Source organism: Conger conger, chromosome 14, assembly GCF_963514075.1.
Source record: "Conger conger chromosome 14, fConCon1.1, whole genome shotgun sequence".
Classification (NCBI taxonomy): domain Eukaryota; kingdom Metazoa; phylum Chordata; class Actinopteri; order Anguilliformes; family Congridae; genus Conger; species Conger conger.
In genome coordinates, this window is record NC_083773.1 from 12,218,884 (window position 1) to 12,245,889 (window position 27,006).

At 41.9% G+C, this 27,006-nt stretch overlaps 2 protein-coding genes across 3 annotated transcripts in view; both read left to right on the top strand.

Annotated features, from left to right (window-relative positions):
• Nucleotides 1–120: 120 nt before the first annotated feature.
• eogt (EGF domain-specific O-linked N-acetylglucosamine (GlcNAc) transferase) lies at nucleotides 121–14,365 on the top strand. 2 transcript variants are annotated; one of them, XM_061219206.1, is made up of 16 exons: nucleotides 121–227; nucleotides 1,453–1,716; nucleotides 1,999–2,099; nucleotides 2,379–2,487; nucleotides 3,278–3,372; nucleotides 3,710–3,814; nucleotides 4,690–4,796; nucleotides 4,884–4,987; nucleotides 5,816–5,908; nucleotides 6,884–6,955; nucleotides 7,748–7,834; nucleotides 9,511–9,579; nucleotides 9,728–9,789; nucleotides 9,894–10,013; nucleotides 11,734–11,836; nucleotides 13,069–14,365. In XM_061219206.1, the coding sequence occupies exons 2-16, from the start codon at nucleotides 1,507–1,509 to the stop codon at nucleotides 13,213–13,215; spliced, it is 1,584 nt and encodes a 527-aa protein (XP_061075190.1). In that variant the 5' UTR covers nucleotides 121–227; nucleotides 1,453–1,506; the 3' UTR covers nucleotides 13,216–14,365. The 2 variants fall into 2 exon arrangements, with proteins under 2 accessions (XP_061075190.1, XP_061075191.1); XM_061219207.1 differs by lacking the exon at nucleotides 121–227 and adding an exon at nucleotides 756–857.
• A 5,511-nt stretch (nucleotides 14,366–19,876) lies between these two features.
• tafa4b (TAFA chemokine like family member 4b) overlaps nucleotides 19,877–27,006 on the top strand; it is a 42,382-nt gene continuing 35,252 nt past the window's right edge. The window contains exon 1 of the mRNA XM_061220371.1: nucleotides 19,877–20,401. The gene's annotated coding sequence lies outside the window, so the exon portion shown is untranslated. The remainder of the gene's footprint in view (nucleotides 20,402–27,006) is intronic.

Below are 27,006 nucleotides of genomic sequence, written 5' to 3' on the forward strand. Positions count from 1 at the left end.
TTGTTCTTCATGGTTCCGTGTTTGATTACTATTATTTTGTTTCTTTCAATGGCGTTCTTGTATTTATTCATCCAATTAATGTCCGTATTCATCGTGTTTTGTGGATGTGGACATGGTATCATGATCCACAGCACCACCTGGTGTGTAAGAATGTAAAGCGCATGCCGGCGTAGAGTTTCCGGTGTTATGGCGCCTGGCTGCCCGTACTTCTATTTAGTTTCTCAGAGGTAAGTGCGATTATGTAATGCGTAGATTTACATGAACAGTTGAAAGTTGCTATTAAAATTTGGTTTGTGTGGGTTGTTCCAATGCGGCGGTATGCATGTGCAGTGGCCATATTTGGTATGCTGTGTGCACTGATGATCCGCTGGTTCGATGGTGACACAGGCTACATGGTTGCTGTGGAATGCATGAGGAGGCTGCGTAGTGAATTGTGTTATCAATGCAATAAAAAATATATACAAAATCAAGTAATTTCACTCATTTTGTATGCATTGCCTAGTGCCAATATTACCTGAGTCTAGCGCATTGCTATCTAACGTTTCGTTAAATAATTATGTAAGCTGTTGACGATGAGTCAATGACAATAGTGTATTCGTGAATGCAAATGTGTTGCTGCGCAGTATTTACCATTGTTAAATGTCACTACACTGGAGACAAAATTACGCATGAATGACTTATGTTTGGAAAACAACGAAAATGACTTTTTCCAAAACATTTCCATTCGTAACTCATCGTTTAAATAGCCTAGTCTTGGTCCAAGTTGCCCGAGGGGAAGGAATTAAAATCTTCGGACTCGACTTTTGTATCGAGTTTTATTTCGTGTAATGCAAACTGACTTTCTTTGTGCGCTCAGGGTAAATAGCGAGGTGGTGCGTGTAATTATCTACATGGTGTTCTGCTGGCCTGGGCGATTGAGACGTACTTTCCCACGGGTCGAAAAGAATTTCAGCAATCTTTACATATCTCCTTTTCGTGAATGGGTGTATAGCATTTATTCTACACGCCATGTTTATGTTTTTCCATACTTTATTCACTGTACTTATATACTGTGAATGTAGCTGACGTGAAATGTATACGTTTTGTATAGTTCGTAGATCATTAAGTAAGCTTTAGTATTACATCTATCGAGTAGGCTAGTATGAATGTTGTCAACAGAACGATCATCAAAGGGAACAGTTATCTCATATTTCAAGTTTATGCTTGTTGTTGTGGCTCACATGCATAGGTTGCAATAACAGAACATGCACTTGCTTCTAATGTCAACTCTGAAATTCCCCCTATCCCAGCCCTGATTTCCAAAACAATGGTAGGAAAGAGACCACGAATATTTCCTGCAACAGGAGCTCACAGAGCTGAGATCCGCCATAAGCAGTTTCCCACGCAATGTACTAATTCTATACGGTTTTTTTCCCCATGTCAATTTCAAAGAGCTTTCTTGTCTCTCTTTAGGCTCTGGGTGTGTTGTCAGCTAGCGCGACCTGCCCATGTGCTGTCTGACTGACTATGCTGTTGCTGGTAGCACTGAAAATGCTCTTTGCTTACACTGTGGCCAGCTGCAAGACGGACGACCGTGTTTTTACCGACGACAGAAGCCACAAACCAAGGTTAAACTACAGCAGCTTCTCGCTGCCAGAAGACCACATCCCTTACTTTCTCAACAGTAACAAGAAGGTCGCCAGATTCTGCCGGGAGGATCCTCTCTGTCCATTCAAAGTGAGATAACCTATTTCATATTAAAGATCTGTGGTTTTCCAGAGCACGTTGTTTTGTGTTTTGTAGCACTCTGTGGTGTTGCAGAATATATGCCTCAGTGCTTTTATTAGCAGCCTATGTGCACTGGTTTCACAATGTTATAGAGATTTATGATGTTGTAGCTCTTGTGTGAATGTAGCCCCTTATTTGTAGCAGTAAGTCTGGATGTGAGTTGCTGTGTTAAAGACGGTGTTGGCAAACCCCTCTCCCTCAGTTACATACTGTTGTTTTGTCTCCTGGCAGGACTCACTGCGGGAAGGCAAGGCTTGCTGGGGTTATGAGAAAAACTGCTCACCAGAGGACAGGGTTGGCTATCCCGTCTGCACCAAAGTCGACTCAGGATGGTGCGTCCTCACTCCCAGCCAAAAACAGACAGAGAAAGCATCTGTAGACAATAGGATATTTCTGAAAGTAAAACAGAACTATATACACTGAAAAATCAATGTTCAGATTATTTTGATGTGTGTAACCACACTAGTCAGAATAACTTATATTCCCCCGAACTGATCATGCTTCTTGTGTAACTGATACAGTTTGCTGAAGTTTTATGTTAGTGCCTTTTATGGGAATTAGCTGTGTCTGTGTGGGCTAACCCTGTTCACTGTGCCCACATATTTACCCAGGGCCAGCTCAATTCAAGCTGCCCAGGACGTGTTCTGGAAACAGGCAGATTTTGGCTACGTGAGAGAGCGTCTAGATGAAATGAAAACACTCTGCAAGCCCTCAAATCCTGTAAGTTTCACTAAATTTCCTCTAATATCTTAGGATTCTTCAAACATATATATATATATATATATATATATATATATATATATAGATTTCTTTTTTAAAGGTGTAACTTCAGCATTGAAGTCTATAAATGAGTTGCATATCCATATCAGTATTCAAGCTTATTTCTGGAACAAATTGGTTAAATGGCAATAGTGTATTAGCAAAGATGTTGTTACAGATTACTAAACTGTGGTCACAGCTATGGCTGGAGGCTGAGCAATATGAAAGCGTTACGAGAATAGAATTCTCTCTCTCCGAGGGTTGACCTTGTAGTTGACAGTTGCTGTATGAACACTCGTGTTAAAAGTGAGGGTTGCCTCTATGGTAGGCCTCTCTATATGTTTTCCTAACAAAGGATGACCATTGTTTCTACGGCAGGTGTTTAAAATGGTTCCCACAGGCCCTTAAATACCAAGAAAGTGCTTGATTTTGAATGTGGAAAACAATGTGAAAGTTCACACAGAGTTTTAATGTACCTGATGCATTTGGCCATAACTCTCCAAAGAGACTCTGCGCTCAGTCACATTAGCCGGCATCCACATTTGTTTACCAAAGTAGGCAATGTCCCTGACAAACTGGTTACAGCGTCAGGCAGAATTTACAGTAAAATGTGCGCACGTTTTTTAAATTCCATTTTAAGGTCACTGATTTAAGAATATGGCTTTTGAAGGGCCTCAAATATTTAATTACATATACTGTTCAAAGAGCAAACCTGCTAAACCAGCTAAAGATGAGGTTTGTTTTTTTCCAGGGAGATTCCTCTTTGGCCTGCAGCAGTCACATGCGGTTCTGCAGAGCCACTAACCTCTACCTGGACCTGAGAAACCCCCGCAGAGCCCAGGAGAGGTCAGAAAAGCGATCACATGACCAGGATGACTCTTAGCTGGCTCACAGCATGACCCTCTCTGAAAGGAAGCAGCTGCAGAGTGACACATCAACTGCCATTCTCTATGGAACTGGCAGCAGCTAGATATGTAGACAGTTACAGTGGTTATGGATAAAAATTATATTGTTCTACTTAGTTTTTTTCTTATTGATGTTCTCTTCTTTTCCTCTTCCTTCCCCCATCCTCCCCTTCCTTTTTTTGTTGTTTCATAAGTAGTGGTCATGGCAGTTTTAGTTGTTGTAGTAGCTGTGGTTGTTATTATACTGTATTACTCATGGGCGTTGCTGCTCCTTGCAGGTATAAGGAAGACTTCCTTCAGGCTGGGGAGGTTGGTGGTCACTGCAGTCTCAACACTAGAGCCCTGCTTTCAGAAGGGCAACACAAGAGCCCACTCCAGTCCTGGTGAGAGAAACACACGTCACACTCATTCACAACACATTCACTCTAACACTAACACTCAGTCCCCACTAATCACATATTTACCTACAGAAATGTTGTAAACTAAAGTTTCTTAGTTCATTTTCATTGTTATGTGCATGTAAGCATTTTCCTTTTTGTCAAGCAAGCACATATTCTGTTGAACGGACTTCTAGGAAGTTATGTTTATGTTCACCCAGGAGTAGGTGGTGCTCTTACTTTTCAAGGTCTCTGGTGAGGCCTAGAGCCATAAATTAATTCAACATGGATGAGACAGTTAGGGTTTGTCTCTATACTTCAGCAGATTAAAAAACAAAGGGAAATAACCATGGATATCTGAGGAGACCTAACAAACAGGGATTCTCCAGTGCTGTGAGCAGGAGCACTCTGAATAAATAGAATTCCATAAAGCTACCAATAGGCCACAGGCATTTATTCCGCATAGAGCAATGTTCACGCTCATTTAGCAGGAACGGGTTGAACCAGCACTTTGACATGGGTGACATCTTCCTCAGAGGAATTTATTGGACGTGCTTCTGCTTAGTTGTGCTGGATAAACCCTGGAAGTCATTGGGATTAAGCCACTAATTTCTGGTGGACAAGACCGAAGGGAAAGGGAGGAGTTCAAGGGTAAATGGGATTCTTAGAAACCTGCAGTTTAGACTTGTGATTCACATTTCCTCAGAGCAGTTTCTATGTGCCTCCATAGAAATGCATGAAGCCTGTGTATGAGTTCCTTACTCTCCTCATTCAGTTCGCAGTTGGGTGAAGATTTCCCATTAATATGTTGTTTCCTCTAGATTTTACATCTATATTGTGTTAAGTTGAGGATTACTTACATTGTACATTTGCCTACAAAGGTTTGCAGAGCTACAAATGTTCACAGAGCTTAACTTCCGCCCAGTGGATGATGAACATTGTGACATCATCATTGAGAGGCCCACAATCTTCATGAAACTAGATGCAGGTAAAGATAATTCCCCTTTGGGCCTACTGCAGAGTTGAAATGGATTTCTCTGGAACATTTTAATGAGGTGGCTTGTTCCTCTTGCAGGGGTGAATATGTACCATCACTTCTGTGACTTTGTGAACCTCTACATCTCGCAGCATCTAAACAACTCCTTCAGCAAAGATGTCAACATCATTATGTGGGACACTGTGGGTATTCTCCTGCTAACATGCTAAACGTATCACATTAAGATAATTAACCAGTGAACGTATGCCATTGGAATGACAGTATCAGGAACACAAGAGAACTAGCTGAAACACAGACTCTGCTTAAGGCTGAATTGTGCTTCAGAACTGAGGGTTGGCTTGTTTCCATATGAGAACCTAAATCCTTAACACTGTCAAATGTGAATTCGTGGCTCACTTCCAGAAGTGAGAGCAGCACTGTCTGATATTACTGCACGTCACACAAATGCGTGAGAAGCAGTAACTGAGGAATTCTGGGGGAAGTACAGGAAAAAACATCATGATTCAGGAGAAATACTATCCTGCCCATTGTTCTCCCGTTTGTTAGTGCAGACATAGGAAGGAGAGAGAGAGGGAGCGTGAAGAAGGGGGGTGGGGGAGCATGAGAGCGATGGGGGTGGAGTACCTTTCATACAACACACAATGGCTGTGTAAGCAGACATACTGGAAAATGGGGCTTTTGTATATACTGTTTTTTTTTTTTTTTGACATTTCAAAAGCATAACATTTTCATGCTTGCAATTTGATAAATGCTTGAGAATTCCAAAAATGCAGCCAGTACGTATTAACATGTCAAACCAACCGAGCAGTAGAAAGTTTCGCTCATAATTGCTGGTTACAGGTGCTCTAACATTATGTTCTTGCCCAGTGAGTTAAAGACGGGAGTGGAAAAACCAGATGGTAAATCGTAGTAAAGGATAGTTCATAGGGAATAAACAGTGTTCACAGTGATGAATCACAAGCCCCAGCACTCAGCCAACCATCATGCTAATATTATCTTTTCCTGCACAGAGCCTGTATGGATATGGGGATCTTTTCAGCGAGACATGGAAAGCATTCTCTGATTCTGCGGTCATTCATCTTAAAACATTTGATGCTAAAAGGGTAAGCACTGTTACATCTGCATATACACTCACTGAGCACAATATTTAATCAGCCAATCATGTGGCAGCAACTAAATGTATAAAAGCATACAGACATGGTCAAGAGGTTCAGCTGTTGTTGAGACCAAATGTCAGAATTGCGAATAAATGCGATCTAAGTGACTTTGACTGTGGAATGATTGTTGGTGCCAGACAGGGTGGTTTGAGTATCTCAGAAACGGCTGATCTCCTGTGATTTTCATGCACAGCAGTTTCTAGTAGCAGCAGTTCTGCAGGCAGAAACACATTGTTAATGACAGAGGTCATTACAACAGTGGTATGCAGAAGAACATCTCTGAACACACAAGACCTCAAACCTCTCAGTGGATAGGCTACAGCAGCAGAATACCAACACGTCTAAACAATAAGTCTAATAAATGCAGAATAAAGTGCTCACTGAGTGTATATACATTCAGAGTGCTCCAAAGAGAGACTAAATGGATAGTGTTCTTCATTTAAAATGAAGAAATACACACACTGATGGTGTTGTGATTTTCTGACCCTGACTGGTGACATTATAGGGCACAGGTCAGTGGCATCCATATTTCAGTCAGTCCCATGCAGCCAATCAGCACAGCACAGCACAGCACAGCCAGTTTTATTTTGGCTTTTCCTTTCTGGGGTCTGCATTTACACCAGTGCCTTTAGGGTGGAGAAAGGAGCCGCATACACCCTACCTTGTGTATTTGTGTGTGATGGTGTTGTATGGCTTTGTTAAGAGCTTTTTTCCCTGATAGACTGTGTTTACTATGTTATCTGATAGACTGTGTTTACTGTGTTCACCATGTATTCTTATAGACTGTGTTTACTGTGTTCACCATGTATTCTGATAAACTGAGTTTAGTGTGTTTACCATGTATTCTTATAGACTGTGTTTACTGTGTTCACCATGTATTCTGATAAACTTAGTTTAGTGTGTTTACCACATTTCTCACAGATATGCATCAAGGACACTGTCTTTTCATTGCTTCCTCGGATGAGATACGGGTTGTTCTACAATACACCATTAGTGAGTATCCAACACTTAGACTTATAGTAATTCAAAATGACCATACTGTTTCCCATGCATGCATGAGCCTTTAACCATGGCAATGTACAGTATATACACGGACCCAAATGCAATCCTGAGTCACTGGAGATTTATTAAACTGATTTAGACAAAGTACCTTGCTCAAGCAGAAACCTTAAATCAGTGATGTTTATGTGGGAGTTTTCAAACATGGTCTTCTAAGACCATATTTGTTCAGTAAATAAATTAAGTTAAGCTCTGGTGTAAAATCCAGATATCACTTGCTTGAAATGTCAGCTACCTGCTGTTTCAAAACATAGCTTGAGCTGGTCAAACCATGTAGGGTATTGAGCTGGCCGACTGATCAACCAGCAACCAGCTATTTCAAAACCTATCTTAAGCTGTTTTTTTCAGCAGGGTATCACTCCTTCCTCTAAGTGCATAGTCATTCCTGTTTTTTGAAATATTGATTTACTACATTGATATCTGACTCTTTGATTTTTATATGGGCAGTGTGCAAATTTTCTCAGTTGCTGATAGTGCTGATGTGTGTTTAAGTGTGCGAAAGAGGGGAAGAGAGCCAGAGATGGAAACAATAAATCACTGATGTGTGCGATTCATGGATTTCTTTTTATCTGTGAGAGAGAGCTGAGAAGGCAAAAACAGGTGTTTGATGTGTGTGATTTGCAGATAGTGTGTGTGTGTGTGCGTGTGAGTGTGTGCATGTCTGAACGTCTGAAGGAGAGAGAGAGAGAATCAGAAGAAATAAAAGAAGGTTTGTGTCGGTCGCAGATCTCTGACTGCCATGGTTCTGGATTGTTCCGGGCCTTCTCGCAGCATGTCCTACATAGACTACAGATCCCCCAAAATGGCCCCAAGGTGGGTACACACTCCTCTCCCTCACACTCATATGTCACACACACTCATTCGTGGCAAGAGATGAAGGCCGTTGTTTTGGCTGCTGGAGATGTCATGAGAAGGTGAGGTCTTTGTGTATTCAGTGCAGTCTATGAATAGCGAATATGCTGAACAGATGTTTCCCAGACGGCTGTGTTCCTATTAATAGCTTCACTGCATACCACTGTATCCACCTGCTATTGACTTCACTCCCCTCTCCGTTTGTCTGCTACACTTTTTTACCACAAGTATGAGCATTTGCACGGTCACAGACGTTATAACTGCCAGATATTTGTGTGATAAAGTTTTATACAGCTACATAATAGAGACTGATACAAGCTTTTATAACCCTGTCCATCTCTTATGTAGCTCTATTGGACCCTACCATACAGATATACTACATTTGTAATGATGGTTACCATAGAATTGCCCATTAAGCTTTTCTTTGCCGTTTTGTTACACAGTGGGCATTGCAATTGAATTAAATTAATGGGAAATCAATTTTCATATTATTTTGTTATCGTGAATAGTTTTCTTTTTTGCTCATCAGAAGCTTGCATTCCCTGAAATGCTTTCTCAGCAAGTCATACGCAGCTGTAGTACAGATTCCCTGCATGAGGCTTCTGCAGACTGCTGCCTCAGACATTCCCTCTGCCCACGTTTTCCTGTCCAGTTCCAGACTACCGTGTGCCTTATCCTGTGTCATTTTCACCTCGGGCAGCGCACTCCAGCTGTTTGTAAATGGAAGGTTCATTATACCAGCAAAACTAAAGTGACAAGTTCACCCATGATTCATGAAATAAAAATTTAAAAAAAGCTTTCCATTGCGTCACTAGATGGCACTGTTGTATAAATAATCAACTATGCTCCTTGAGGGAGTGCACATTTTTATTGGTTGATGCATATTGATGAAATACTAGGTTGAAATTGTGTCTGTATTTGTGTTTACCTCCTCATTTGGAAAAGCAAACTAATTGGTACAATATTTTATTTCTTTGTTGAAATTGTGGTGAAGCATCACATCAAATTTGCATAGGAGAATTAACTTGCAGTATCATTTGCATTTTTCTTTAGTGAACTACATAAAATTTTAGGAGAGACTTCAGTCGTCTTTGGTTTTAAATTGTTCTGATTTATTGTATTTTAATGGAGTGAAATAATAGTGATTTTTGTGTGTGAATTTGGAGATGGATGATTGTGGCATTAGGGTTTGTTCATTCTTAGTGTCATAAAGGGCCTAAGAACACTTCTTAGTACCTGGCAGCTCCATTGTACTCCAGTCAAGTATTCTGCATGAACAACCCGTGTTGTTGTTAGCACACAATATGGTGCACCCTGTTTATTTTTCAGTAAGAACTGATATGTATGCCTTATCTTGTGAAAAATGACTGAGGGTAAACCAGTTTGCATATTTTTAAATATTCTTTTAAATATTTATTTTTTATTTTAGTTTTATTTTATATGTTTCAATAAGGTTTTTGCGATTGCATGGTGTAGTTTTGTGCAGATAAATGCATTTAAATCTGTATGTTTGGTAACATCTACTTACTAAATTAGAGCCCTCACCCATAACACTGATAATTTGCATTGAAAGAAGCATGGTTAAAATGTATTAATCTGTACTTATGTCAGCCTTTGAATTTCCACTTTGATTGCAGAAGGGAAAAATACGCGTCACGCTACTTGCAAGGAGCACAGAGTATCGAAGGATTTTAAACCAGCAAGAGGTGAGTGTTTGAATACTGTGCCTAAACCTTTTCATTCATTTCTGTTGGAATCTAGACTCAGATTACTGTAATCGGGTCCTGTAATCTAAATGGCTTGTCTTTCAAACATATGTTATTAACCTCAGAGTTTTCCCTCTCCGTATTACAGCTGATAAATGCTTTGAAAACTGTTCCATCTTTTGAGGTCAAACTGGTGGACTACAAATTCAAGTGAGTAAGAATATAAAATGGCTACAGTTGATGGTTGAATGGAACAGAGGGAGTTTTTCCGGTCACAAACAGGATTGAAATCTGGGACTTTGTGTCCCCATCAGGGATATCTCGTTCTTGGATCAGATCAGGATCACTCACAACTCGGACATCTTCATCGGAATGCACGGCGCAGGCCTGACCCACCTCCTCTTCCTCCCAGACTGGGCCGTCATCTTCGAGCTGTGAGTGTGGTGGTGATGTCTGTCCTTCCGATTTACCGGTACCTGTCTGTTCTATTTACCTTCCATTTTCTAATAAGACATTTTTGTAGCCTTCTCCTTCTTGGTGGAAATAAACCATCTTTGTTCTGAAATCCTTGGACAACTGTTTAGAGGAACCCATGGTTGTTAACATCAGACAGAACAGCCACTGCAGTTGGATACTTTAGAAGGTATGGAGTTACTTTAGAATAAAAAGTTCAGCCCTGGAATTATACTCACCTGACTCATTGAAGCCCTAACCAGTAAATCACCTAGGTCTGGGCCTTAGTAATCATCTTTTTTTAAAGTCTAATCTAAATAAAGACTAATCCAAAAGGGTTCCTACTGTTAATTATAATTTATTAACAGTATACATTAATTCATTCATTATCCTAACCCGCCTATCCTGATCAGGGTCGCAGGGGGGCTTGAGCCTATCCCAGCATACATTGGGCGAAAGGCAGGAATACACCCTGGACAGGTCGCCAGTCCATCGCAGGGCACACACACCATTCACTCACACACTCATACCTACGGGCAATTTAGACTCTCCTATCAGCCTAACCTGCATGTCTTTGGACTGCACCAACGCAAACACGGGGAGAACATGCAAACTCCACACAGACAGGCCCTGGCCGACGGGGATTCGACCCCAGGACCTCCTTTCTGTGAGCCGGCAGTGCTAACCACTGCACCATCCGTGCCACCTATTAACAGTATAAATGAAAATAAAAAGCAATCTTGCTTTACAATTTGCAGAAAGGTCTCATGTTTGACTCTGTACTATTTAGAGATCAGGTTTGCTTTTGATCACATACAGATTCATTGTAGCAGACATTTACACCAGGGGTGCCCAAATTTTAGCATTCCACTGTATATAAATGCAGTCCATTTACCATATCTTCCCTCTGCGATTTTCCCCCCACCTTGCACCCCCCCCCCCCCCCCCCCCCCCCCCCTCAGCCTATCTGCCTGCTTGCCTGACTGTCTGTGTGTGTGTCTGTGTCTGTGTCTGTCTCTGTGTCTGTGTGTCTGCCTGTCTGTGTCAGTCAGTGCTGCTGCTCGGCTGGGGAACCTCTGTCTGTACTGCCGTGTTCGGTGTGTGTCTGTCTGTCTGTCTGTCTGTCTGTCTGTCTGTGTGTGTGTGTGAGTGTGAGTGTGTCTGTCTCTGTGTGCCTGTGTGTCACTGTCTTGTCTGTCTGTCTGTCTGTCTGTGTGTGTGCGTGTGCGTGTGCGTGTGCGTGTGCGTGTCAGTGCCGCCGCTCGGCGGGGGAACCTCTGTCTGTACTGCCGTGTTCGGTGTGTGTCTGTGTGTGTGTGTGTCTGTCTGTGTGTGTGAGTGTGAGTGTGAGTGTGTCTGTCTCTGTGTGTCACTGTCTGTGTGTGTGTGTGTGTGTGTGTGTCTGTCTGTGTGTCACTGTCTGTCTGTCTGTCTGTGTGTGAGTGTGAGTGTGAGTGTGCGTGTGCGTCAGTGTGTGTCTGTGTGTGTGTGTGTGTCAGTGCCGCCGCTCGGCGGGGGAACCTCTGTCTGTACTGCCGTGTTCGGTGTGTGTCTGTATCGCTGTGAGATCTGCTCGGCGTGCTGCCATGACAGTGAAATACTGTGTAATTAAAGAGGCATTCATCACGCCGGGACATTATGGGCGCTGTGCCACTTGCAGCTGAGAATGGAAGATAAAGTGTCTGGCCCTGTTTTCCGCAGATATAACTGTCAGGATGAAAGCTGCTATCGAGATCTGGCTCGACTGCGGGGAATACATTACGTGACTTGGCAGAGAACGGACAGAGTGGTTCCTCAGGACAAGGTGGGGAGAGCCGCCATTGCCCGGTAGCCAAAATCACCCTGAAATTCTGCACGGTTTACCCCATTGTGCTCCTGTCAGAGTCTGGGTATACACCCAGGTGTTCATTTCTGTGTAGCCCCAGGGCCATTGTAAACACCTGCCTGTATATTTACTGTACTTTGCATGCGTCTCTTTCTCTTTTGCATTACATTCTCCTCCACATTTTTGCATACACTTGCATCCTGACGCACCTGTAATATTTGGGGCTTTTCTTTTTATTTTACAACATTTGTAAACAATTCACATGTGGTTAAAGTGCACATTCTCTACTTTCATTTAAGGGTATTTGTACCTTTTGGTTTCACCATGTAGAAATTACAGCACATTTCATAAATGCCCCCATCTCGGGGCACCATAATGTTAATGAAATGTAAATTAAATTAGCCATGTTTAGTACATATCATTTGCATGCAATGACTGCATGAGGTCTGTGACCCAATAAAATATTCTCTAGGCTTTGAGAAATTGTTGCATTAGCTGTACGTATGTGTGGGATCATTATCTTGCTGTAGGATGAAGCACTGTTGAACTTGAGCGGATAAGATGCTTCTGTACACTTCAGCATTCATTGTGCTGCTTCTTTTAGCAGTTACATCATCAATGAAGACAAGTGGGACAGTACCTGTGGCACACATACATGTAACAGTGCAAAAGAAATGCACACCACACCAAAGGATTTGCCTTGACTTTCACTGGCACAACTATGGTCCTCGTGATGACATAAAGCCAGTCAGTCTCCAAAGGCAATCAAATGCCTAGAGTCAGGACTAGATACTGAAAGCTCTCTCATACCTGCACTAAGGAAGCAATTGAACACACCTAACACACCTGTTAAGTAATCAGTCCCAAACATTATGTTGCCCTGAAATGCTGAAATGGGGGGGGGGGGGGGGGGGGGGCTGTGTATGCAATATGCTGTCATTTCTATGACTGCATCTATCTGTAAAAAAAAATAAAAATAAAAATAAAAACCCATTCATAAAATTTGAGAATCTACACTCAGACACACACAAACAGACTTATTTTACTTCTACTTCTAACCGCCTGCCCCATTGACAACAACTCTTCCTCGACTCCACCTTACCTCTATACCTTACACAATATCACATAAAATGGTTCCAGCAGTTGAAGATGAAACGGTGAGAAAATGGATGAAGTGTTGCGAGAATGTAATGAATGCCGACCTCTGACAGGGCCACCATCCCACACTGGGGGACCATCCCAAATTCACCAACTACTCGTTCGACGTGACGGAGTTCATGCGCGTGGTCCTGCTGGCGGCTGAGCGCGTGCAGGCCCATCGGGAGTGGCTCCGGCACCTCGAACACGACGAGCTGTGAGGGCCTCCGAAGAGCACAAACGGGGGACGCGCCCTTCCCTGCTGTAGGTGTGACCGAACACACGCCCGCGTGGCTTCGCGTGAGGATTCACGGAATGGCAGTGCGTCGTTCACAAGCGTAGGGGGAAATGAATGTCTTGTTTTTGTAGCTGCTGTTTCTCATTAGCTAGTGTAAGCGCTGTTGTAGTCCTACGTGAGACGAAGTGGAGAAAGAGGCTGCAGTAGTTGCTCTCTAGAATGTAGTCCTATGCTCTCTAGAACATAGACTTGCTGCGCTCCACTTGTAAAGCACTGGCTCCTCCCACTTTCAGCATGCCAATCCAGTTATAGGGCACAATGACTACAGCTGAAATGACATTGACCAATAGAATATGGCAGTGCCTATGTCACATTTTATTCATTGATGCAATTCTTTTTACAACTGTCCCCCTCATACAACTGTCCCCTTTCACACTTCATTGTTTTCACACTCATATTATGTCTAACAACAGTATTTTCTATGTGACACGGCTCGAGCGAGGCCTCTGTATTAATGTGTGATTCGACTGTAGTATTGACTGAACTGTATTTTGTCTCTGTAGGGTCATAACAGCTCTTGTTAACTCCTATCTAGCCAATGTGTTCTTCTTTTATTTAATGCTTTGTTAAGTTAATTTTGACCTTTGGGGAAAATACCTTAAGGAGAATGGCATCGGTTTGTATTTATAAATTGCTATTTCAGTGCACAAAAGTGCTATTTCATACATCTATCTACATCTACAGCACTCAATTATATGTGTAAAGGCAAATCGTTAACAAAGAGATTGACATAGCCAGTTTCTTGAAAAATATTATTATACGGTAATACTGTACACTTGTGTTTGTTTGCCTTTTCTAAAACAGCAAGGGAATTGTCAATGAAATTACACCAGTGAGGAATATGCCTAATTTTCAGTTCAGTTTTCTTAACTGTATATCATGTAATGAATGTTAATTTCATAGTCTGCATTCTAGTTATTACAGCAGGATGTGTACACACAAACATGTGTAAGGGCATTACTTGAATTTGTGTAATATTTGGATATTTGAAGGAAACCATGATATGTTCAGATGCCTTGTTCCAGATGATGTATTATTGATGTATTATTATTTTAAAGTTGAATTTTAAGTCAGCCTTTTTGGTCATTATTATGAAAAACTGAAAAAGCTATTATTCTCAGGGGCTTGAGGCCAATCTGGGGACTAACAGTGCTGGTGAAATCTGTGTGTCTCAGCTTCCCAATTAATGTAATAATTATCAGAGTGGAGTGAAGAATTAATCTGAGCCATTTCTCTTACACAGGTAATGAGAGGTTTCCATCATCCTGCCCAGTTTATATATACAGATTCATCTTTTAATAGACAGTGGCTCATCCTTTGTGCTGAATTTGGGTAAAATAGTTTACAGTTTTGTTTTCCCCGCTATTTTTCTGGGCGTCTCACCTGCAAGCTATTGCTCTAGACGAAAGGGCAGTAGTTTGAGCCTTTCATTGTCACCGTCATAAATCTCTGTGACCTCAAAACTCAGTAGTGCATCTGCGGTGGGTGCCGATGCCAGCTTGCCACTAGATGGCAGTCTAACACTGTGCATGTTTCATTTGCAGGTTCCAAAGGGAAGGTGTAGGACAATATAGATATTAGATTATACCATCTGCTGCATTGAAAAGTGAATCCTATTAAATGTCAGAATGCCACCTGTATTTATATAAATTCACATTGCAGGTGAGGCAAATTATATAATATTACCTTTAAATTATGCCCAAGTGTCCACAATAATTTGTATGCCTGTCTGTCTACAGATTCGTACTTAGTAAACTTAATGAATTGGACGGGTGGAACTGAATGTGAAATTTCACTTGAAAGATGCTTCTGTGGAGTGAAAATGGTGGAATGGAAGGCAGAATTGGTCTCCTGACTATTTATAACCACAGATAACAAACGCTGACCTCTGAAAGAAAGGAATGATCTCTACTTGTGAAATAAACTGATAATTGCCACCACGGCATGTACAGTATAACTTTAGCATCTTTAACTTTCCTCTGTCCTCGCCTGGGGACATTAAGTTTATGAAACTGCTGACAGTTGGATGGTATATAAAAAATGAATGGAGCAATGGGGGAGAAATATGAATTCTAAACTGGAATGAATTTTTATAATTATGTAACTGTTAAAGAAGTACTTTTAAGAAGTTCTGAATCTTCAGTCTCCAATGCATGCTCCCATCTGTCGTCTGTATGGCACATTTCTGTCACTGTAAAGTGAATGCCGAATGTCCATATCTTAGATTTGAGCAGTCTCGGCGTGTGTGTGTGTGTGTGTGTGTGTGTGTGTGTGTGTGTGTGTGTGTGTGTGCGCGCGCGTGTGCGTGTGTCTGTGTGCATGCCTGCGTGTGAGCACACTGTCACTAGGCAATGAACTTATGTACTACTGGTGGTGATCTTTTGCCTTCGTCTTCTGGTATCCATGCATACGGGTAAGTACTACAAAACAGCATGAACGCACGCACAAATACAAACCCATTTGGAGAATATATGAGGCTGCAGACATAAGAGCGTTTTCCTCGTGTGTGCATTATCTGTGCTCTGTGCAAATAGATACGGATGACGGTACTTTTTTCCCCGGCGCAGATGAATGAAGACGTGGCCGAACACACAGGCGGTTTGTTACTGGTGTGGGATGCTGGAGTCTGGCACGCTCCTCACTGCGGTAATAAGCCCTCTGTGGGCTGGTCACAGAGATGCCTGTCTGCGCGCATTTCCATTGTAATTAGAGTGTGTAATGGGTGACTTATGGGCTCGCGGCCCCAGAAACATTGCGTCCTCCCTCGCTCGCGAGTTAATGATGAGGCTTACACAACGCTGCAAACGAAAGGCCCCGCGCTTCCTTTCCAGAGCGTCTCGCTGTGCGGGCCGAGACTCCGTTGCTCAGGTGGCCTGGTTTTCATCAGAAGTAATGGCGCGTCTCCGCCAAAAGTGCTGTCGTAGGATTACTCTCACCCTTTGTTATATTAACATGCGCTACACATTCCGGCTCAGAGGAACCGAATGCATATCAAATATGCATTTCAAAGCCGGTGTTATGCTTTGCCAAAAGAGTGATTTCTCCCAAAGAGGCTGGATACTGTGCAGATATGGACGTGATTCACACAGTTCTGGGAGTGTGATCCAGACATCATTGTGGGGGAGACTTTATGACGCACTATCATTAGGACAGGGGTTTTTGTTTGTTTGTTTGTTTGGTTGTTTAAAAGTGGCCTGCACAGCTTCCAAGGCATTACACAAGATTAAAGATGAGTCAAGATTAAAGATTCACCTCTGCACAGTAAAATATCCAATGTTAATTCAAATCTAACAGAGTAAATCAGAGTCCAATAGGGATGGTATATACTTTGTAGGAGTTGATTAACATTTTACTGTGTGTCTTTGTCCTTCAGCTAGATTTATCCTAATTGAAAATGCCACCATGTTAGTCAATATGAAAATGTTCTGTTTTTGTGGGGTCCATTTCCTGGCTCATGATGCTACTTATTTCAAAAGATTTTACTCTTCTTTTCCTCCGTCTTTATGCACAATATATATTCTGCTTTCTGAATCAGCTCGGCCTAATCTGATTTATCATAGAGAAAATGTTTCTCACCACGGGACAGAAAAAATCAATTACAGTGTGCTCATTTTACCTACCACTTTACAAATACTCTCCAAAGCAAGGAATCTTTTTTCTCTTTCGGAGGGTGAGTTTCCAAGGTAAATGTGGAAATATTGATTTAAAAGAATAAAAAAGTACTCATCTAGTTATGACCAGACATCTCCATAATATTTTATTTGAGGGAACAATTATGGAGAGCATACACCCAGAAGGTGTTCTATAGCCCAAGCTATCTGCAATCCTTTACTCAAATTACGCTTATTCAGCAATTGTCCGTACATACATCCAGTCAAATCAAGGGTTTTCAGAGCATGACTGTGATTATCAGGAATAAATGTTGGTGCAAACAAATTGAACCCCCTGATATAAAGAAAGAGCTTGGATTTTGTATCATTTGACATCCCTGTACAGTACAGTGTGGTATTTGAATGCCTTTGGAGAGGGCCAGTATTTCCCAGCTAAGGCGTAAAGTGAATGAAGTAAGTGCTTTTGATCAAATGAAATGTGGTATTAAGGGTATAGACAGTGGCACCTGCTGTATAATCCATTCAGGTGATTTTTCACTCTGTCAGCAACAAAATGGAAGTTGAAGTTGTGGCCTATTCGGATTTACAGTGAACACTTACCTTTTCATACATGGACGATGACCTGTAGTTTTACTTGATTTTGATTACCGATTCTTCAGTTTTTTCTCTCTCATTTGCCCCATTACCTCTTGGGCAAATGAATGAAGGAATGCTGTGATAAATGTCAATACTCAGAGCACAGAACTATCTCTCTTTCAAAAATGAAGGTATAATTTTAAAAAGGTATAAATTAGGAAATGTCTTGCATAACAGTGTAATATATGCCTACCATTAATTCTGTATATTCTTTGTAGTTCTGGAAAAAATGAAAAGTGCAGTTTGTATACTCTATCCGAGTAAATTCTGAGTGTTGGTCATATCCTTGTCCATTGTGCTAACATCACCTAGCTGTTATTGCATGCATTTGACTTTCTTGCTCAGATTTCTCCATGGCATCCCCACATATGGCTGCTTAACATTTTTTGCTTAACTACAAAAGCCTCAAAATAAAGCCTATAATGTGTAAAATGTGTATCTTCTTGCAAATTACAAATCAAATATCAGCATATATTATGTTGATTTACTGATAATCTTAGTGGAAGCATTTATTTTATTACACATGTATGGACCATGAACCTTTATATGAATATATTTAAGCCTCAGTATTTCTCATTTGCTTTGAAGGAACCAAGTACTAACGTTCCAAAAATGTCCTCTTTTAAACATGAATTTTACGGAACGACTTGATTCTCACTGTTTATGCACCAATTCGTCTTCCCTTGGAAACTGAGAAATTTAGTGCATTTCTCCGGAAGATTGTTTTCAGACTAAAATGTATATCCAGCAGTCATTCTAGCTGATAGAGCCTTTAAAATAAGTAATAAAAAGTCCAGGGTGGGTCTTCACAAGGTTGTGGGTAATAAATATTTTATGAGATAAAGATCTGGTAAAAATAAAACGAGTTCAATGTTGAAAATAAATCACTAAATGAATTGGATATACCACGTGCCTAGTTCGGTTGGATTGCAATCATTCATGTTTGAAAATTAGAACACATTACATTTAATTAAATCTTAACCTTCTAATTATTGCATCTAGATCTGTATCTTATGTTCTATTAAATAAATGTCATTCAGATGTAAGCAATCGTCAATGACGTTTTGACTGTGTTTGCAAACTCGACTTGCGTTTTAATTGTACTATGAGGTTGGGGGTGGAGTTGATTACGTACAGGTAGGGGACATGCCCGGTTCAAGAGCAAAGAACGATCATGGTACAGTTGAGCAGCATACGGGGAGGATTGCATATGTTATCTCACAGTTGGACAGCAGATAAATGGCAATGTTTGTATAACCCATGTTGTGTCCTGGCTCATGCTCTCGGTCTCGCATCTAGACAGTGCATGGGCAGAGAATGTTTCGTATTCAGCTGTTGTGAAAATCCAGAGCTTGTACCAGCTGTGTGCCTCACACTCCGTGTTCAGTAACGTCGTACCCGTCCGTTTTCGGCGCACAGACCAGCGAACGCCAGATTCCCTACTCACTTGCCCCGACATGAGATAAGCAGGCGTAATCTCTTGAATGGTAATGAAGGACGGCTGGGATGAGTGAAGAACAGATGGTTGTGTAATAAGTTTTGCCATGACTGTGAAGGCTTCTCCTCAGGCCCGCTGACATTGGTCGGTATGCCCACCAAACAATAAGTATCTGGAAGATAAGGTATGGGAAGGGCCCACAGTAGCCTATCTTGCGCTCTCATATTACCTTCGATTATCAGAGATGTAATTTTCTAGACTAAGGCGTTAAACCGCAGATTGTTTTTAGAAAACAACCATAGTCGCCTAAACTGGTTCGGGGGGATGTTAGGCTATCACTAACACAACATCGTTTTTTTTTCTTTTGTATATTTGAAAGAGCCAGTAGGGTACTAATACTGGAGACTTACTTCGGTGTAAATTAATTTCAATAAAAATGTAATTATCAGTTGAATCCCTTTCCTCCTTGTACTTCACAGGACTTCCACTGGTTTGACGTCAGTGAATTGAGGAGTTACGAGCACGCCAAAGCCGTTTAAAGTCTTACACAATTGAGTGCAATTAGGGTTCACCCTCGACTCATTTGCAATTTAACTTACACACTTCACACGCAATTTAACTTCATTTGACCTGATCGTAAATCTTGGTTTTACGCATGGGCTTCACGCTGACAATACATGGACAAAGACCTCGAATTTGCTCTTTGTAAAATATTGCAAAGCCTCATCCAGTTTGATCCCTATCCAGATTCACCGCATGCCATCATTAGGGCAGAGTCGTCTTGTAAACTATGACATCACTTAGCGGACTTGAAATATTGCAAATGGGGCGGGGGCTTCGCACGTGTTCGGACTGGGGAGGGCAGGTTTGCAATTCTCTTGTCAAATCGATCTCAACTGGAAAGGAGTGCGGGGAGCAACTATCACCTCAAACACCACCATCATTCAGAATTGTTTCCAGCGGTTAGTGGGTCCGAGCATTATGTGCCGAGAAGAAGAACCTCGTATTAACTCACCAGGAACATAATTAAAACTGAACCTGAAAGCCGCCTTTTTTGGATGTAGCTACTCACTTTTTCAGACTTTTTTATGTGGATGTAGAGGTGACTTCCCTTTTCTCACCGGCCTTTTTCGTTTTCTTCCTTGCTCTGTGGTGGAAAGCGGTAACATGGGCAAAATATGCGCATCATCTACTTCTAAATAAAGAAACCACAGGTCGCTGTAGTGCGGCGGCATATCTGCTTTGCGCTCGCGCGTCCAGAGGTCCGGCTGTATCTTCGCGCGATGGACTGGCAGGTTTTGGGGTTGCCCTGCATTTGGTAATTGGAATCGGTGAAGTAAAGAAAAGTAAGACAACTGTGACCTTCTCGGATTTCTCGCATTGTGTTTGTGCGGACGGGAATGTCTTCGATTTGATAGATTCGGGTAAGCAGGTCTTTTTACGTGTTAAATTGGTGTATCGATGTTTATATTGACTTCGTGTTTGCTTTTATTTTAAGGTGCTTGTTAACCCCAAGGTTGGCCACGGGCTTCAGTCGGTTATTTTTGTGAGGGCAATAATTAAACGAACAACTGGAATTATGGATTTCAAGATTTTTGTTATAATTAATGAGGGATGTAGGCGATAGATTGCCTACTAATACACCATATCAAATTGCTGCTATTGTCGGCTAGCTACTTACAGAGAAACGTGTCAAAATTCCAGAAGCGGAATTACGCACAATATCTCTTAAAACTGCTTTTGTTTGCGACTTCATTACTTAATTTAGAATAACTGTTTCGCTGAGCTTACCTTGCTTGTACGGAGTTGTTTAGAGAAATGAAAAGGTGCCGGTAACGCTAGCTCGGCAACTCCGATAAACAGATGACCTTTATAGGCTATTCATCTGCATAAAAGAAAGTAAAAGCAGACAAAGTGCGAGAGACTGGGACATTGATATAAGAAGGGTTAATCGTTCGCTATTCTGTGCCTCTTAGCACCTATTGAGTGGTCCGCAACGTTGATCCGCTGATCCGGCGGTTTTTGCTAGGTTTTTAATAATTTCTCTTAGATCGTCATCAGGAAGAATTGAAAAGAAGCAGGGCGAATATACTCATTAGCACAGAGTGCAGCTTGCATGAATCCGAAAGTACATTTGATCTTAGCACGAATCCGCTGCTGAAAGTACTGAAAGATAGCCTACTAATCGTGACAGGGGTGTCGACAGGGTAGGTTAATCTCATATTTCTTTATACCTATGCATAATCATCCTTACGTGTCTCATTCAAATATGGAAATTGAGAATTTAAATTGCAGAAATACATGACTTGGACAATATCATGTTCGTTGTTTTGCATTATATTTGTCCCTCCTCACCACCACACATCTCGCAAGTATTTAAACTCTTTACCCCCCCTTATATCAACACACACATCCGTGTCATTAGTTTCCCAGTAAGATACAATAGGTTGATTGGGGGGGGACCCCGTTGCTCTGAAGGGTTCCGAGTCTTAATTCTCATTGACAGCCACATTTGGAGTCAAGCGGAGCAGTTAATCCTACCGAGATTACTCTCCCACTTTCAACCCTCCTGGACCTTTCCCCTTTGTAGGGAGCTGTGTCACAGCCCTGCCTTTGAGCTTCACTTTGAATGAAGGCGGCGAGGATTCTCTCCAACATCTGAGAGGCAGCGGCAATCAACAGCCTTCCCACAGTGTCAGCCCCTCGGTCCCGTTTTAACTCTCCACACTCCTCCCAAACTACACTCTGCATGCCAATGCGTCGTCTTCTACCAGGCCCTCCAAATTAGCCACTAGGACGGAAACTCGTCCGTGCTTCATTAGCCCCGCCTATTTTATGGTTCAACATTTTCTCCTCCCCTGACGGAAGATTGCACGGTTGAATAAATGTGAGGCGCTGTGCGTATTTTTGACAGTGAGCGCGAATGAAGAAGGAAGCCGGCTGCCCATGGTAAAGTGTCCAATAAATATGGCACACAGCTGCTGCGGAACAGGTCGACACATCTCCCCTCTACTCTCCATTGACATTCGCAGATTCACTTCCCGACTCTATGATTGATAGATTAAGATTAGAAGGTTAAATTCCGCTGAATGGGGAAAGAAGAAAAAAAAAACCTGCAGGACTGGCGCCGTAATGCAAGCGCTCGTGACGGCAATTATTTCTGCTGCCCCGACACTCCTTCCTTCATCATAATACAGTTCCGCTGTATGGAATGATACCGCTATAAAACATCACTTCACCCATGCAGCTGTCCTGACATATGCGACAGAGACAAAGGCAAACAGCCGTCCCCTTCTCTTTCTTCTTCTGCCCCAAAGCCTAAAGAATACGAAGTATTCACATGACGCTCCGGATAGGAATCCTCTCCAATACTACTCTGCCCTGTGAAAGGTTGCCTGTGTGACTTCATCAGTTAGGTCTCCTGATACACAGGGGTTAAGCAGAGGAGGGACGTTCAGAATAGTCCGTGGTCATGCAGTGATTGTCCTAAGCTTTCAGGTGCCTATTGAACGCCCCAGAGATTTTGGTTTGTGCGAATAGTTGCCTAATGGTGGAAAAATGAAGCTTTCATATTGGAGGTAGGAGGAAAAGCCAGAATATTTTTTTGGACTACTGTGAAGTAATTTACCACAGTTGAATTATCTCCTTTCTCAAAGTGCAGAATTAATTTTCGCTTTTTAAATTGTGTACAGTACACTTGATTGAGTCTCACTGCTTTGAATTCAGGCAGCCGTGTCCAGCTTGATTCATCCAGGCTTTTTAATTGCATTTAACAAGATTTGTGTTGATTGATGCATGGTGAAAAAATGGACACCTTTCTTGGTAGTTATTTGTGCACAAACATTTACCCAGCCAGCAAGGGACATTTCAGCTGTCCTTTCTATTGATAGTTTCTCGGCGACAATTCAAATAATGCACCGAAAAACAAAACCAATTTAGTACAATATAAGCTTTGCTAGGCATGTATTACATCTGACTTTGTTGAACCACCTTTTACAGTTGATCGCCTCACCTCAGTGAATTACTTGCCTGTAGTGTAGTGGACTAAAAGACCTTGATGCCGGCCAAAGAAAGGCCGAAAATGCAAATGTCAGCCAGTTTTTCTCTATACATTTGTCTCTTGAAAATGAAAGAACATATCAAATGGTGCATTTCATTTTTATGGCAATACGGGCCCATTTTATTTTATATTTTTACATTTTACAATGAAAGGAAATCCTTTATCTACACAGTAATTGGGCTTTCATAGATTTTGAGGAATTTAAGGAATGGGTTCCTTGGACTGTATCCTCATTGGACATTTGGTATGCTTTCCTAATGGCATGCTTCATCGCTTCAATTTAATTTCCATAAAAATGTAATTGGGTGGAGAAAAGCAGGTATTCTATTGCATGTCTTGTGCCTGGTTTGATGAGTGTTGCCTTTTTCACTTTTCTAGCTTCTGGTATATGCACTGGAGCAGTATGTGCTTCCAATTCTGTGTATGAAGAGAGATTTTTATTTCTTTCGATATTGAATTTGTGTGATGTCACACCACAGGGGATGGTGGTAGATGTGACCCCCCCTCTATGGAGGTTATGGGTTCATCAGCACTGCATGCTCATCCGCAGGTTCATGACCATGCGGGAACACGGGTGATGTGGGGGTCTGGGAGATATATATGTGTGTGTGTGTGTGTGTGTCTGTGTGCGCGTGCGTGCGTGTTGAGAGCGGGTTGGCAGTAAACAGGTTAGAGACCTATCCCGGGGCACTGAGGGATACGATGTCAAGCTCTGGAGACTCTGAGATAAATGAATTCACTTATTGACAGCTCTGACACGTCTCACTGGCTTTGTAAAATGAACAATTGATCAGTGTTTCTGCCGGCCCCCTCTCTGCACGTCCCGCACGTTTGCTCATTAATATAATTACCGGGCGCCCGGCTGCAGCGCTATCATTAGCAGCAGAGAGCTGAAATAAGCAACATGCTAACTCCGTCTGCCCGCTTTTCGGGCCCGCGATCGGGGCCTCCTCATTGATCGCCCTGATCCATAAACAAACCGCATTAAACAGGGCCCGCTGCATTCGTCCGCGCCACGCGACGGGAATCAACCCAACTACACAAACCCGGCTCCCACGGAAAAATCAAACGGAACCCTTTGTCGCAGGTTGTTTACGTTCAATTAATCATAATTTGGATGGGAATGACACAGAGCATAATTAATTTGCATTATCCTGAGGTGATTTACATTTCGTATTTTGCTTTTGTCTCTCAGCAGTTTAATTGACTGGTAGGGGGGGGGGCAGGGGGCAGTTTAATGATCAGCTCTGTGTGTAATATCCCACAAGCCTTTTCTTCGTGCAGCACTAGCTTTTGTAGGGTTTATTCTCCCCTCAACGTTTCACACTGGGAGCTTCACAGTATACAAAAAAATGTATCCTTTCCTTCACTCCTCTCCTCCTATTCAGAAGTATGGGTGGAGGAGACGAGTGGAGAACAGGAGGGTGCATTTCTTGAGTACTGGGACGCGCCCCATATACACTGCTGCCATGCAGTTGCACAGAGCTGCCCTGTTTGAACCCTTCATCAAACTGAGAGCAATGCCTCTTGAGATACATATGGACAGAACACACACATTTCCCAATAACCTTGCTTCAAGTATTTATTGATATTCGCTTCACCTCGCTGTAAGAGCAAAACTGTAGATTTGAAAAATACAAATATTTTCATTTTTATCATCATTTGATATTTTTTACATATTTTATTCACAGTTGGTCAGGGGGTTTGTCTCAGGGACCCACTCAAAACAGAGGCTGGGAATTTGGTGCTGGTGGTTTTATTTGCATGATGTTTGTGATGGTGACCTCACTCTGTTCTGGGAGATTATGAATTATAAATTGCCTTATATAATTTTTTGTAAGGCATTGGTCTATTGAGAAGATCTGGGCTTGAAACCTTGACCCTGTCTGTGTACATCTGTGACAGTGTTTCAGTCATATTGCTCATGCACACCTCAAACTCAGAGCTTGTGAAAATGTTGCCTGCCAGATATTAAGATTCCTGGAATAAACACTGTTCTTGAAGAAATATTCATGGGTCTTTTGTCTGAAACCAGCTCATCCACACAAGGTATTAATAAAATATGGACCATTGGTAGACAATATACTAAGTAACTGTTTTATATTAAAATGACAGATTTGGTCTTATAAAGAAGTGGTGAAAACTTTTCCAAAGGCAATAAAAAGTTCTGGGATTCATAAATATAAATACGTTTTTGCTGCCATAAATCGTCTCGTGTTTCAGAAATACAGCAGCTGCTGTTACCATATCACGCCACTAGGGGTCATTGTCATCTTCCATCACTGACCTGTCTGAAATAGGAAAGTTTTATTTTCCTTGGCTCCCTAACTTCCCTACCTTCCCTACAGTCTAAACCCACTCACACTATGGTGGATTAATGACCCATTTAAAAAGCACAGTAGCAAACGCTTTGAAGAGCGAATGATTACTGAAATTGTGTAGTTTATATTGCAGTAGTCTGGCACTACTGAGGACACGAACACAAATCACACAGAGGGTTATTACGTCTGCCTCATATTCTCTGGACGGAAATAAAGAGGGGAATGTTTACTCCTCCACCGATTTATTGGATCTTACAGCAGCCAGCACTGTAAGACTCCTCGGTGCCTGGTGCTCCGCAATATCAGGCCAATAATCACTGCTTTCTTAACCGAAACCAAACCGAACTCTTGACCTTGTCAATGCAACATGGGGAAAAAAGTGCTTTTAGATTAGGACCTTTTCACGCATATTCTAATCACTTGCTATGACGAATGCCACTCCACCGAATGAACTGCCAGTGTGAAACTGAATTTAATTCCTCCTTTTCCTGTAAGCCATATACTCAATATTACCCCCCCCACCCCACCCCACCCCCACCTCCTCCCCCACCCCCACCCCCATTATACCGAGAAATCTTCAATAGCCTATCCTATTTAAATCTGGACCGAATCCTGCGGTCCCACCTGGATGTACATCTCTGGTTTGTGAAGATAGTCAGTGCCCGTTTTATTGAGGAGCAAGTTGACATTTCCAGTTAAGTACCCCTGGTTGGGTCTCTCTGGCACATTTAAATGTATTCTTTCCCTTTCACCAAGTGCCACAAAGCAAAAAAGTAACAAAACATTCTGGGCTATGTCTCGGTGAGAATCAAACGGACACGTCTGAATCCGATTCGCTGTTTCAGCAGCAGAAGATTGCTTTATTTCATGTGAACATTAAAGACTCAACGGGATCCATGAAAATACACCCGATTGCGGTTGGAGGCCGGAAAAAAATCATGAAGGTTATTATCAGTAAAATCGACAGAGAAAATGCACATTGGGCCAGCCAGAGCAATGGGATATGATTGAAATATTCATCAGCAAATATAAACAGTGAAGAAACTCGGCTTGCCATAAATGTCCCGAGTCCAGAAGTGCAGTGGTGGCTCAGGATATTCCTGCGGAGACAGAACATAAGCATCGCTATGCAGTAGCTCCGGCCAAAACCAAGATAAATGCTGTATCTTCTGTCCTTGAACACAATTTATATTGGACCCATTTTGGTCCATTCCTGCAAATGGGCTATAGAACACAATATAAAAGTCCATGTTCGGTTCATGGTCATAGCATTTCTTTAAACGTATTACATGCGGCAGAAATAGCCGAGGTTTGCGGGTTTCCTTCAGCTTGCTCTCCTCTCTGCTTGCACAGCACCAATCTCTTGGAATAGAATTCTCATGCTTGGTAGGCCTTCGCATTACCTTATATATTCGCTTCTTGGCTGGGTTCAAACCAGTAGGATTAAAGTGGTTCGAATCCCATGCTCTCCTGAACTAATGGATGCTAGCAGTTTGTTGTTGACCAGATTATGTTGGGGTTTTTTCCCCCTTATTAACAGTACCAGGAGTTTAATAGGGTAGGGTCACTATTCCATTTCCAGTGTTCAGACACCTGCAATATGGATTATTACTACCATTATAATGTACAAAAAAATGTAGTTCATATA

Excerpts from the sequence above, each read along its gene's own strand:
- eogt (XM_061219206.1), top strand. The coding sequence starts at position 1,507 with ATGCTGTTGCTGGTAGCACTGAAAATGCTCTTTGCTTACACTGTGGCC. Across the intron at positions 6,956-7,747 it reads TGTTCTACAATACACCATTA|ATCTCTGACTGCCATGGTTC; the intron begins GTGAGTATCCAA and ends TGTCGGTCGCAG. Across the intron at positions 9,580-9,727 it reads GGATTTTAAACCAGCAAGAG|CTGATAAATGCTTTGAAAAC; the intron begins GTGAGTGTTTGA and ends TCCGTATTACAG.